Here is a 14843-nt window from a genome sequence, read left to right as displayed (position 1 = left end):
CAATGTAATAAATTTATTGAAGAAAAAAAGAAGAGGATATTACTAGCAGCAGTGTCTACACTCAAATTCTTAAGTGGAAATTTGGCCATGCATTTCTGATTAAAATTGGAGAGCGAATGACCCAGAAACTACAGAGAAACAAAAGGCGAACTGGAAAAGCTAAAAGTCAGTGATGGTAAATTTCATTACATCACCAGATGACGTGTGACAAACTAGGTCACACAAACCATAAACTAAGGGCAATTACAAACTTTTTGTTTCCTGCCAGGCCTTGGGATTCCAAATCTCTACAAATCTGAATTCATAAACCTCTGAATGCACAATGTATTAAGTGGAGGATTTAGTAAAGTCGTCCCCTGCAATTGGAAGATCCACACAGGCATGGAGACCCTTCTCCAGGCAATAGTTTGTATCTATAATTATAGGTCAGTTCTTCACCTGCAAGTATCTGCTCAAGGAAGTCGAGGGGGCACACAATATGTCAGCGTCACGAAAGGCGAAGAGGAGGAGGGGGCACAATGTATCAGAGACATGAGGGGATTAACCAGTCCTAGCTGAGGTGAAATCAAGTTACCCAAAAAAATTCCAGTAAAAAGAAGGAAGTAGGGACAAGCAGCAATCTTTTTTTTTAAGACCTGACTGATACAATTGTGCATCGTCACTTGACCAATATTTACCAAAGAGGAGAGAGAACATACATCTCGACTTGCATAAAAACCAACGTGTGCAAGCTGATGATCCATGCTTTCCACGAGAACTTGGTAATTCACGAGATTTGACGAGCAACTAAAATTGCAACAAAAAGAAACCAAAACATTTTCGTAAGAACTTAACTGAAAGCAATGTGAAATAAAATTACACATCAACTCGTGATCAGCAGTAAATCCAAAAAATCCCAGTTAACGTTTCACATTTCAATATTGTTTCTTTTCTGTGTTTGTGGGTATGCTAATTTTACAGTAGAAGAGAACTTAAACTACTCTTGAGTTACAAATATGACATTTGTTAAGTGAAGGATAATTCCATTGACAAGCAGCAATCTACAGGCCACTAGCAGCCATCCTAATTTCATATGCATTCTGAATAAGAATATTTCATCTATTAAGATTTTCATGCAGGCAACATGGCTATAGACTATACTACTCATTATGTCCTATGCAATTAGTATTACACCAGTAAAATTGTTCTACATTCTATAAGAAGGGGCCTACCCAATAAGCTATGTTGCTCTACAAAAACAAAGGCAAGAATTTTCTAGCAGTATTTATGGAGAAGCCTTAAATCAGTACTAATTCCCCACGGCAAACTACTTTATAGGAAACCAAGGTGTAAATCTATGCGGAAACTCTACAGTCATCAAAAAAATAAAAGATGTAAACACAGCAGACTTTCACATAGTTATACAACGACAGCATACCTAGTGCAATTCCACACAGTTATAACTATTTAAATCTCTCAGTAATGCCCAGGTAGATGAGGTAGAAGCACAGAAAGGCAGAAGTGAGAACAAGTGGAAGAAGCCCTCAATGATCACTCAATAACCTACATATTTTCGAACAAATTTGGTGGAATTGAAAACAGAAATTATGCATTGTATGCAGTTGAGATAAACAAATTGATCACTAGAGTGTACTGGCCAAGCAAAAAAATAAGAATATACAAAAATTAGTAAATCAGTCATTGCAACTTTTTTGAGGTATGCCTCTTCGTGAGCAAGGTGTCACGCATGAGCGAAGCAAAAAGATGGTATTCTTGCAGACTACTTAACAGTGCTTTTTGTGTAAAAGAAGACTTTTTCTCTTTATAGCAAGTTGGAGTAGAAATCAGTAGAATTTTTAGCTAGTAACTGGAATTTTATGCTAGCATTGTAATAACAGATTCGTTGGTTTGTCAATCTTCAGTTAATGAACTGCACAATGTTAGCATTGTTTGGCATTATAAAGAAACTTTGGGATGTGCTACTCCAAATTGCCTTTACTTAATACACTTTTATTGGAGCTGATGGTCCAAATATAATGCAAATTGAGGCATTTATAACCACATTGCGATTAAATCAAATCAAGAAGAGAGCTGTAACAGTACCTGTGGTTGATATAACGGGAAACGTTTCCATAGTCAGTAGCATCGATTACATATGGAGATTGCCCTTCAATCAGTCTGCTCATATCATTGATGTGAGCATCTATCTCCAAGAAGTACCCACAACCTTCTGTGCCATACCTACTCAAATAGGAGGATCCAGAAATAAATAAGGTGCCATGACATACAACAAAGCAATTTCAGCTCCTAAGTAGAATGTGTTCTAACCTATTGCGTCTTTTATTTGCTTCCTGCTCATCAACTACCTCTCCGACATATTCACACACAAATGTACCACGAAGGATTGCTTCTCTTGCCCTGACTGCCCATCCCTGTAAGACAAAATAGTAAATAGCTAGAGAAACTAACCTCTTAATAATTTCAGATCAAAGCATTACCTTTGTCTCGGTTTTGTATATTTCTAGCTTCACACGAACTCCACTCTGTAAAACCCTATTCTGACAAGATTTACTGCAAGAGCACCATTGATTGCATTCATAGACAAGGTAGCCCTCCTGACAATCAAGTTAGACAATCAGGCGCAAAATGCTAATCGAATCGAGCACACCCTACAAAGTTTCTAGCATCATGTATGGTGATCATACTGTAATGCTCTCTCAGCCAACACAGTTTTCAGACAAATCCAGATTATTCACCAGAAGATAATACACAGGGCATCTTTTTTTTATAACAATAGTACACAAGGCATCCTACAGTACGTAATTATCAGCAAGAAACACTACAAACTACAACAACAACAACAACAACATACCCGGTGAAATCCCACAAGTGTGGTTTGGGGAGGGTAGAATGTACGCAGACCTTACCATTACCTCGTGGAAAGAAACACTACGGACTACAAATCACAAAAAATATGAAAGAATAATCAAAAGAATGTAGTTTTACCTCCAACATTATCCGACCTCTCTCATCATATGGGAACCTTCCACGCATAGGTTTCCCATAAATATCTTTTGCGTCCTCGTAATCATTATCAAAAAGGTAAATATGATCACAAGTTTGAGAAGTGCATGCTAAATTTGGACAAGCACACCCCAATTGGGAACTCTGCCATCAAGAAAAAGCTGAGTTAGAGAGGAGAGGAGAGGAGAGAGTGAGTGAGCGAAAATAACAACTCAAGATTATGAAAACCATTTGTTCCGGTGCTTCGCCAGATGAAATGGAAGTTGCATGGAACATTAGAAATCAAAACAAGTTACCCCTATTGCAAGATCCACGGATTGATCAATCAATGATTTTGTTGCATAAGTAAAGCTCTCCCAAGGTAGAGAACTCGTGGTAATTTGGCCATCAGAGCCATCAGCAAGAATGTGGAGGGAGGCAAAAAGATTTTCTTCTACCACACAAGTTATCGGAACTGACTCCTGTCCAAAGCTTATGTCATCACACAGGAGAATAGTTTTGTCGGATGGTTCATGCTTGAACTGTTGAGAATCAATGACGTAGTGACACTCATCCATAGTCCACTCACTTATAGCAGACTTTGGTGGAATACTTCCAGTTTTATTTACTTGATCAGGAAGGGGAAGTAATGAAGATACTATGAAAGGATCACGACCAGGTCTACATCCCTTGGGGCAAATGAAACCATCTTGGTGCCAGCTTACAAGGATATTGTGTTCACTGCACAATTTTGCGGCTTTGAGATACATGCGCTCTGGCAAAATTCCATACGTTGCTTCAAGTGATGCTTGGAGGCTTACTTTGCAGCAAGTTATCCGAGCTATTGATAAGATGTCTGAGTTACTTGGCCGTGGCTTTGTTCTCTTAATCTCAGCAAACAATATCTTTGCAATATCTAAGCAGTGGAGATCCGCCAGTCTACCTAGACCAGCTGCCTCGGTTGCACTAGGTTGAATCGTGGATTTTCCACTAATAATGGAGTTTGATGACAGGATGCGTCTCTTCATATTCTGAGCATTTCTGTTTCTAATCCTATAAGCTACAGATGAGAGACCCTTCTTGAACTTCGGATGGCTAAGTCTTCCTGACTTTAATTTATAAGCATAAAAACGGATGCCCTTCTTGGAGATATGAGAGCCAACAGGATTAGGACCCATGTGAGCAGCCTGATGATGGCGGCCTAGATCAGGTAGCAAGTCAAATTTCAGGCCACAAAATCTGCAGACGAATTTTCGGAAACCAGACTGGTTCTCTAAATTGATATTCTGTGTCGACAAGGAGTTGCCTATATCAGGCTTCTCTGAAGAAACCTGACTTGCAGGAAAATGATGCTCTTGAGCAGTATGAGACAATCTGAAACTGGCAGGATGTGCGGTCAGCACGTGAGACCATAACTCCTCTGAGTTCCCAAAATTGCTAGTACAAGGAATACACTGGAAAAGCATGCAATTTTCAACAAACTGTGAATGGTGCCTTTCCTGCACATGAGTTTCCAAAACTTTCTTATTAGTAAAAGAGTCCAGGCAGATAGCACAAGCATAACCCCTGAACAGCCATTGAGCTTCCTTTTTGTGATTGTTCATCCAGTGTGTGCCAAGCACTTGCTCATCTGGAAACATTTCTGAGCAAATTTTGCACTTTATGACATCACAATGATCTTGGTCATTATCTGTAATCCTTAATAATGGAATTGGTTCTTCGATGTAAGAGGAAGTTTGTGCATTTTCACTAGAGCTAAATCCCCAAACACTTTTTAGCCTCTCTTTTTCAGTACAAACTAATTTCATTAAGAATTCACCAACCTTTGGATCTTTAGAGGCTTCAGATATGACCCACTGGAATTGCACTTCTTTCGGAACTGGATTTCTCAAAGAAAGCATACTTTTGAGAAGTCTGTAGAAAAGCTCACAAGCTTGATGTAAATGCAATCTTTGATCCCTGGAGCGGCAATCGTTCAAAAGTTCTATGAATACTTCCTTCGAAATTATCCTACTCCTGCCATTCCTCGCACGTTTAAGCCAGCTTGGTAAATGCTTTTCACAGTATAATGAATGTCGTTTTGGACTTTCTACGCAAAGCTCACTTCCATGTGGCCACAAACCAATGCAATACATCTCAGAACCACTAGGCTTGTTCTGCAAATACTGAGGTGCCTCGAGCAAGTTGATCCTATTGCAAGATCCTCCATGAAGAACTGAGATAGGATCAACTTGGAGCGGAGCATCAAATGCTCCAGCGAGAACAATATCTTTGCAACTTGAGGTATCCAATCTAAGGACAGGGTCCTCATGCTTTCGTTTATGTCTACTCTCTGGCAAAATGGAGCCCGATCCTTTCTCATCTCGGGGCCTGTGTTTCTTACAGAAAGGAGAGCCGCATAAGGCCCGATGCTTACATTTAGTCCCAAGAACAGTGGTCCCTCCACACATAGGTGTATCAACATGTGGCGATGCTTCCGCCTTAATGGAGCTACTGGGAAAGCGAGAGGCCAAGTGCACACAACAATAAACATCACCATCATTTGCCCATCTGACACATTGTCTACCTTTGGTTTCAATAAAAGCCATACACTGGCGATTCTTACTTCCATGATCAAAGGAATTACTAGAAACAACTCCATTTATAGGGGTCAGTTCCACATCTTTCATCTGAATGACGTCGGAACTGTCTGTTTGAACAATAATCTCTCCCCATCTATCTGCCACACTACTAGGAGAACCACTTGGAGGAGCCTCTCCGAGAGAAATGTCATCTTTTGTAGGTTCAGAATCTAACAGTACATTTTTGGAGATATTATGGCCACCAAGAACACCGGCATCAAATCCAACAGGGACAGCCTGATGTGACACCTGAAATTCCACTGGCAAAGCATGTGCCTCAGCACGACGAACTTCAAGCTTGGGCCTCTTTCTGCTCTGCTGAAGCTCCATTGTCAATGGGATATCATTATTCGGCTGTTCAACATCTACACTATCAGATACAGGATGTGAAACTGAAAACCATTTCATAACCTCAGATTTGCAATTCTTCCACTGAGAGTTCAGATCAAGATGCAATCCTTCATTTGGAAGTGAGTTCAACTCATTCCAAAGTATAGAATCAGCCAATTCCTGAATTAAAAGATAATAGCTTTAGTCTGTGCCATAATGTTAACATCAGTGAAGCAACTGCATAATCAAGGATTGACGATTTCACATGATTGGAGGAAAAAGTACAAGACAATAACTAGCACACAGACACGTCCTCCTTTCCCCCCATCCCAAAGTGGCAACTGAAAGTTAGATTCTGCTTCTTGACAATGAAGCATGTTCTTATGCGTCAACAACATACTTTAGTCCTTGCAAAACTTCACTTTCAATGGCAGCAATCAGATCTTAAAAGAGCAACACCTATCCCATATAACTGCCCCAGTGGTGCAGTAAAAACTGAAGTTCCAGATGTGTCGAAACAGAAATTCAATCACAAGAAGTACACACATATAATAGTTAATTACTCATTATTATTATTAGAAGTAATGAAATTTTTACTCAAGCAAAAGACAACAGAAGAATAGCAAAACAAAAAAAAAAAATTACAACCATAGACATACAGCAGAACAGATGCATCTATGGATGGGCATCATTTAGGGATTTACCTCCTTCAACATTTCAATTGTCTCGGCACTGTTGGCATTCTGACAGTAGTGAATCCAAGACTCCATTGAAAATGATTTTTTATACAACGGCAGTATCATCTGCAGAAGAAAGTGATTTTGTTATCCAGGCACAAGCAAGAATAGCATTATCTAGACCAAGCAAGAATAAGTACAGTGCAAGCCATGAGGAGTCAAACCTTGAACTTTTTACCTTTAGTTACATTTCTGTCCTTTCCTTTTCTTCTTTTTTTCCCATTTTATTTGGGGGAAGGGGGGTTTAGTGAGGATGTTTGGTAAACTGAACTCATTTTACCCTCCACTTGAAAAAATTATATACAGCATAGCATGGACAAAGATACATTGTTGCATTCATTACTATACCTATCAAAGAAAGTATTAACCCAAGGGATCCATTTGGAAAAATCTTCATGATAAGTCGCATTAAAGCCTAAGAGATTCCCATTCTAGACATGCTAGAGACATGTTTAAGGACATGTGTTGACTCATTCATCCAATGGTCAATTGTCAACATTAGAGTTTGTCCACATTTTTGGCTAGTTTCAAGATTCCAAAGTATAGATGTTTTGTCAGCGACAGACCTACCTGGACATGACAACCTTTGGGTAGTGGTTGTTCTACTTAGCTTAAAGAACAACAGAGGGTTAAATGCAATTGACACTTTAAGATCAATGGTTCTTTAACATCCAAAAAAGAAGAATCCCCATAAGATATGTTACCATTTTTTAAACAAAGAAGCAAAAGAATGCCACTGCAGTGTCAAAAACAACAATGCAGTTCAGGAACCAGATTTTCGTGTCATGAACCACAAAGGAGAGTGCTGGAGAAAGGAAACACAAAAGAGGGGGAGAGTATGCATCTTTCTGTAGCTTCAAAGACAGGAAACTTTACATCATTAAATTTCAAAAGCATCCTTCCAAGATCAGGATAACCCTTGCAGCGGGAAATCTCCATTGCAAATTCCTTCCATACCATCACATTGCGAGCAGTCTCTTCTAGAGCCTACATGAGTCAAGTAACATCTCAACTTAAAAGATTATAACAAAGTGAAAAACAAGCATGAGTTAAATTGAGGTGTGTCTCTATATATAATATGAACTTCAAAAGCAAACCTCGGAATGTAATTGATCAATAATATTCAGTATGCTGATAGCAAGTCTTTGCATGATAAAACGGTGAGCAAGAGTCAAGTCTTTCACCATTTTCACCCCAACTTTATGGGTTTTACATGCGATCGGCTGCGGAAATTCACTAATTGGGCGAACAAGAAGCACATCGGCCCAAGAATAATTTCTGGTTCGAGGAAAGAATATCACAAGATATTGTTTCCTCTCATGTGTAGGCTTAGCTTTGAGAGTCGATAGTGGCCAATCAGCTCTTGCACATTTAATTCCTGCTTGCCACAATCCCCTCCACTACAGAATATGCAAAATCAATAGAGAATCATCAGTAACCAATCTTGTTTCTTTTTTTCTTTTTTTCGGGGGGAAAGATTGTCTTCTATTTGGGGCAGGAAAAGGGGGAGGGAGGTGGGGTCAACAAGGGTATTGAAGTTGGGTAACAAAGGCAAAATGCAATGTGCTTCCAAAAATATATAATTTATAAAGAGCATCAGATTGTACATTAAAGCTATTCCTCAATATTTTCGAGCATAGAAAGGGAACACAAATTTGCTACTTAATATGGACAGACGACTACCAGCCAATTATGTCCAACATCAGAGTTTTACAAGATGACTTCACCTCATCTCATCCATTCCTTCATATCACTCTTTACTTCTATTTTTGATTCATTTATATCTTATATATAGATATTTAGCACAGTTTGATAGAATTATTGTGGTCGAGAGTCTTGTGACATACATCTACACACTTTTGACACCATCTTGGTATGCTTGACTTTATCGAAAGAAAAGGAAGCAATGTCAAAGGTCCTTTCTTAGTAATTCCAGCAATTCAATTATTATATGCAAAATGAGAAACTGCAGGATCCCTCTCAGTACATAAAAAAGGGAATGAAAATGAATCTGTGTAATCAGCCAAAATCTGTATGTAATAGGAGTAGTAAGTATCTTCATGATCCCACCAATCCAAAGAAACCTTGATGCAGCATTTCAATCTGTTGAATTGAAAGAAAATATGTCCTAGACTCACTAAACTTGGGTAGTCAATGTGCAGAACATTTTTTAAGAAAAATTTCATTCCATGCAGCTAAATGGCTTTAATGGTCTGGCCTTATGTCTAAGACTTCCGGGTGTGCCATTGTTCAGTTTGACAACTCTAACCAAGAACCACTTGCTCCGCCAAACAGGAAAGTGTTATGTTGCTATCCACTTTTAAAGGTAATTTAAGTAAACACAAGAATTAAAGGGTCCACAACTCCAAAAAGGTCATTATCAAAATACGAAAAGTTAAGCATGTAGGTTATGAGTACTTATATATAAAGGAATAACTTCAGCATCTTCCGGTCGTGCTGCTTGTTTGGGCAGCTTCCGGTTGTCTTGCCTGCTTCAGCTTTTTGAAGCGGACAGCTGGTCATTGACGTGTCTACTTATATTCATTTTTGTATTTTTTATTTTAATTTCTTTTTTACTCTTTTGGAATATGTTATATATTAAAAAATTAAGTACGAAGTATTATAAATTATAGTGATTAGCAACTTCAAAATTTTATGTAAAAAATACTATAAATCACAATAATTAGCAATTTAAATTGAGACGGAGGAAGTAACATATATTATTTGAAATGAAGTAAAAGATATAATAAATCACAATAATTACCAACTTAAAAGTTTAAAATACATAGACAAAATCTAAATGGAATAAATTGGGACAGAGAGAATAACATATATTATTTGAAATTATGTAAAAGGTACTATAAACCACAATAATTAATAATCTAAAATATTTAAAAGACAAATAAAATTTTGATGCGACATAAAATGGAACAAAGTAAATAATATGTATTAATTAAAATGACATAAAATGTATAAATCATAATAATTATCAATTTAAAATTAAAAAAAATCAATATCACATAAATCAAGAATAACATATATGACTAGTAGAAATATATACCAAGATAAAAATGACCAAATACTAATAAATACCTTGACCCATACTGCTAGAGGTCCATCTTCTTCCAGCCACTTGGACTCGCAGGGAGAGGATCCCGCCACCTGGTTACTACTAGGGAGTCCAATTTCAATGGTGTCAATAACTGGTCGCAGGCCCTCTGGCACCAGACCAGATTTTGTAACATGATCATGTTCCTCAACATTTTCATCTCCAGAATCATGGAAATCACTGGACAGCATTTGGCCATCTCCCCCAAAATCATAATATGCATCTTTAGTAGGAAGCCCATCTGCAGTTGGTAATCCCTCGACGGTGAATTGACGTCCATCTGCTTTCTCTTCCTGACGCTCCTTTGTATTAAGAACTACACCATCAACTTTCACATCACATTCACCGGTTTGAACTTGTTCTGCATGTTCAAGGTGATTTGGTTTTCCACCATACATAAGAGTAGTTCCAGATCCTTGTTGAGGGCAATCAGACTCCGGGACATGATGTATATTGGAATATGGGAGCACTTCCATGATTGCAAAAGAAAATCTTCACTGCCATACGATGACTGAACGAGTTTGGTGATGAATTACCTCTATATGATATGCTAACCTGACTAGTAGCCCTGGTTGAACAAGTAATCTGAAAATTCTAAGAATAAACAAATATACAAAACCTGAGGCAAACTACATGCATACAGTTTAGTTTCTTAGCAATAAGCGGTAAAAAAGAAGTTACTTTTTCCAACACCAAATACAAAAAATTATGATAAACCAAAACATGCACCTTTTTCAACTTCTTGCATACAGCAGCAATGCCACTCTTTTGAAATAGCAGACAGAGTATTTTCTGACAATCTCTATAATTAATTCATCCAGCAGGACTCAAATCTTAAATTACATGCCACACAGAGTTAAACTGATGTGGACTAACTCCTCCCATTGAATTGAACTCTAAAAAATCCATTTAGCTTTCAATTAACAAACAATAGCAAATAAGAAACCAACTGAATCTTTTTTTTAAAATAACCGTGGTGTCTGGACCAGTTGAATCTGGTCCGGCAATTATGCCAGTCAACTTTCAAAAAGGGCTTATTCAAGACTTCTTCCCATGGATCCTGTCTTGGTGAAATAATACATAAGAATGTAACTTTCACCAGTATATTTTCTAGTGACTAGTGTTAAAACTCACTTTATTTTAGGTTGCATGAAGAATTTTCTTACCTCCAAACATGTGTATCACTATCATATTGCCTCTAATATTTAGTATTGTAGCTGAATGTCTTTCAAAATCTGCTACTAATTATGCTCCCATCATATTATTCATACGTTTATCCTACTGATCAAATACCGTTTAAGAAAAAAAGAACTTCTAAAATTGCAAAGCATTTGAGGGGGAACTTGAGCATATACTCTAAACTCTGTAAGGAACGATAAGTACTACAATTGTACTTCATTTAGACAATCAGGTCACTCAACCTATTATACGTGTTTCAAACTCAAAAGGCAAAGATATCATTAAAAGGGGGAAGAAATTATGCACGAAAACACAGAAATGCATATATATAATTTTCTTCAAGAAAAGAACATTGATTTATGTTTACTAAGGTGTATCAAAAAGGAGCATAAAATGAGCAGATTTTAAATCCAAAGTTTTTCATAAAATAGTAAAAATAGTGTTCTAAAATATTATCCTAGCTTATTTTCAAGAACCCATCAGGATGAAAAAGAGAGAATTATCCTTTATATCCGAAGATTTGAGAGGGAAAATGCAGCATAGTTTATCTTACAGAAATTGATAGTTTCCTTCTTAATTACTACCCTCTGTCCACTTTTACTTGTCTATTGTACTAAAAATTAGATGTCCCCTTGTACTTGTCCAATTAAGAAAATCGAGAGAATTTACCTTTATTTTTAACTATAGTCATTTCTCAAAACATTGAATTTATTATATTCAAACTTCAAAGGATGATATAATAAAATTGTCATTCTATTTATTGCTCCTTAAGAGGTGTGACAACTGTCAAGTCAATATTGGACAAGTAAAAATAGACGAGAGGGTATTTGTTACTTTCTAGTAAGTTAAGACTAATCACCTCCCCCAAAGAGTAACAAACAGTGGAGTATGTTTTTAGATGATGGAAAACAACAATAGTAAGAGCGATGCTAGTTGCTACCAAGAAGAAGAGAATTTCTTAACTCTGCACCAAACTAGAAAATATTAATTTGCAGGAAAAATACAAGTAAATAATGCCCAATTCTATCAGTCAAATCAGCAAATTATTACAAACAGTTTTAAGTCCTAATCCATGTAGAAATCCCTCTCTGGAAACTAATAATTCAACTGTTTCAACAGAAAAGCTTCAGCTGTCCATCTCAGCATCCGCTTCGCAGTCCAACTTTAATCGACTGCTAAAAAATTTAAGTTCAATCCAATTTCAACTGTAACTAATGACATCTACCGAAACACAAGAAGAATTCCATGTCAATTATGTACATTAAGCTGGAGAGTTATATCAAATAACTGTTACAAATAATTATCTTTAAACAAGCCATACAATACTGGTATGAAATTGTTACGAATATTAAAAGACACAGCTTCAAACCCATGTGTATGAAATTGTAAATTGACAAATCGAACCCAATTAAACACAAAGCTACATTATCTTAATTATCAATTAGCAGCAATAGAGTAAGAACCCTAATTTTATCCAGATTGAATTTGTAACACAGATCAAGAATGTACACTACGACAAGCCTAGTAACCAAAATTCGAAAAAGGTGGGTCCAAATCAAAAAAAAAGTACCAAATTCAATTGACCTACCCCAAATGTATGTATCAATCGTGCATATGCCCTAGAAATCTTTAATTAGATAGAAAGAAATAAAATTAAATCAAAAGGAAGTGGGTTTTGTTGCTTTTGTACAAGGGTTTACTGGTGCATGTTGATTGTCGTATTTGGGTATGAAAGACCTAGGTAGACATGGCAACTCACATAAATAAAATAAATGTTACATATATGTATATATCAACACTAATATTGTCTAAGCTAAATTACAGGCATGAAAGAGATGATAAGTAATGTACCTTTACAGCAGAGATCAAGAAATTCTAAAGAATATTTTTCCAGTGGGTGCAGATTTGGTGAGAGGGGATTTCAATATTTTTTTTTATTTTTTATTTTTTGACTAAGTTATATTGTTGCAGTGCTAGGGAAAAAAGGGAGGATATAATAAATGCGTGGTAACCAGATTTTTAAGCTTAGAAATAATGGTTGAATGGGCACGTATAAGGGTCCAAAAATATTATAATATAGTGTGAAAAAGAAAATCGAAGTGGTAATAGGGATGAAAGAAAACAGGGGGCTACAGATTAGATGATGAGAAATTGATATAAAGATTAAAATAGAAAATAACGGAAGACGAAAAGAACCTAAGTAGATAATTAATGGAGTTTTTTTTTTTTCCTTTCATGTAGGGGGTTAGGGGGTGTAGGTGAAGGAGCTTTAAGGCATGAGAAATTGAGAATTCCGTAACGTGAAGTGGGTCTAGATTTGGAAATAAATGGGTAAGTTAGGGGCTTTTATGGAATTTCAACAATGAGAATGCGTACATCGAGATGCGTTGAACGACTGATTGGATGTTGTGCGGTAAAGTACACCGAGGGCATCGACTAATTTCGAAGAAGGTTAAAATAGGGATTTCAAATGACGAAATTTTAGAAGACGGAACTTGAATGGGCCGTTTGATGGACCGCTATGGGCTTAGAGAAATTTTGGGTTTTGATACTTATTTTAGAGTTCAACAACAACAACAACAATCCAGTGAAATTTCACAACGTAAGTTTGAAGAGGGTAAAGTATACGCAGATCTTACTCCTACAAAGGTAGGACAGCTGTTTTCGAGAGACTCTCGGCTCAATAGAAGCATAAAAAGAGGTCAGATAAGGCTAAGAAGTTCAAAGCGATATGGAAAATCAAATAACGAAAGCGACACAGATAAAATAGAGTAATCAAAGTACAGAAAGTAATAGAAAGATAATAACAGAAGTCAGAGCACAAGAAATTATAATGCTCTAATGCGCCTACTAATACGGGAGAATAACGGGACTATATACTAGTCTTCTACCCTAATATGGATCATTCACACCCTCCTATCTAAGGTCATGTCCTCAGTAAGCTGTAATATTTCTTCGGTCTACCCCTACCTCTTCTGAAACCATCCATGGCCAACCTTTCACACCTCCGCACTGGGGCATCTGTGTCTCTCCTCTTCACATGCCCAAACCATCCCAGTCGCATTTTCCGCATCTTGTCTTCCACCGAGGTCACTCCTACCTTGTCCCGAATAGTCTCATTTCTAATCTTGTCGCTCTTGGTATTCCCACACATCCATTTACATAAACAATATAGTATATAACATTAATTATAAGTTTTAGTACATGTTTTAGTTTTATCAAAATAACAGTATTTTTTACCCAAAATAGTAAAAAAAGAATAAAAACATTTTTCTCTTTCTTCCTCTCATCTCTCTCTTTCCTTTTTTTTTCTTTTTCGGTTTTTCCTCTCTCTTTCTCTTTCCCTCTCTCCCCCCTCTCCCCTCTCTCTCTCCTTCTTCTCTTTTCTTTTTTTGGTCCGATTTTTAGCTTTGTCTCTATCTTTCTCTTTCTCTTTCTCCCTTTTTAAAAAATACGTAATAATTAATTATCCTAATTTAAATTTAATTTTTAATTGGTTATTATAGAAATGATGATTTTACTATTTTTTAAATTAAATAATTTTCTTTATGTAAATACATATATAATTATTTCTAACACAATAAAGAAAATAAATATAAACAATAATTGTAATACATTTTGAATTCAATATATTATACATATCATAGGCATGTTTCAATGCACGTTGTTAATATATAACTAAAATATTTTTAATATAATAATATATTTCGTTAACAATAGAAAAAAATAAAAAATAATTATAATAGATTTTGAATTCAATGTATTATATTATAGGCATATTTCAATGCATGTGATGAATATATAGCTAAAATATTTTTAATACAATAATTTATCTATTGAAATAACAACAATCGAATTCATAACAATATATAATATTGAATTCGA

General features: G+C 36.3%; 1 protein-coding gene across 6 annotated transcripts; it reads right to left on the bottom strand.

Moving 5' to 3' along the window:
- Nucleotides 1–66: 66 nt before the first annotated feature.
- LOC129874970 (histone-lysine N-methyltransferase SUVR5) lies at nt 67–13201 on the bottom strand. Of its 6 annotated transcripts, none has more exons than XM_055950377.1 (12): nt 12810–13191; nt 9764–10373; nt 7768–8070; nt 7547–7657; nt 6638–6736; nt 3300–6113; nt 2986–3147; nt 2478–2594; nt 2308–2411; nt 2083–2220; nt 699–786; nt 67–448 (listed from the first exon to the last, which is right to left on the bottom strand). In XM_055950377.1, the coding sequence occupies exons 2-12, from the start codon at nt 10253–10255 to the stop codon at nt 341–343; spliced, it is 4536 nt and encodes a 1511-aa protein (XP_055806352.1). In that variant the 5' UTR covers nt 10256–10373; nt 12810–13191; the 3' UTR covers nt 67–340. The 6 variants fall into 6 exon arrangements, with proteins under 6 accessions (XP_055806352.1, XP_055806350.1, XP_055806349.1 ...); XM_055950375.1 differs by having other exon boundaries at nt 9764–10364; XM_055950374.1 differs by having other exon boundaries at nt 9764–10347.
- Nucleotides 13202–14843: the final 1642 nt, after the last annotated feature.

This window comes from Solanum dulcamara, chromosome 11 (assembly GCF_947179165.1).
Source record: "Solanum dulcamara chromosome 11, daSolDulc1.2, whole genome shotgun sequence".
NCBI lineage: Eukaryota > Viridiplantae > Streptophyta > Magnoliopsida > Solanales > Solanaceae > Solanum > Solanum dulcamara.
Note: the sequence above shows the minus strand (reverse complement) of the source record. Positions and strands in the feature narration are given on the sequence as shown.

Excerpts from the sequence above, each read along its gene's own strand:
- LOC129874970 (XM_055950377.1), bottom strand. The coding sequence starts at position 10,255 with ATGGAAGTGCTCCCATATTCCAATATACATCATGTCCCGGAGTCTGAT. Across the intron at positions 8,071-9,763 it reads CTCTAGCAGTATGGGTCAAG|TGGAGGGGATTGTGGCAAGC; the intron begins GTATTTATTAGT and ends CATATTCTGTAG. Across the intron at positions 3,148-3,299 it reads CCGTGGATCTTGCAATAGGG|AGTTCCCAATTGGGGTGTGC; the intron begins GTAACTTGTTTT and ends TCTTGATGGCAG.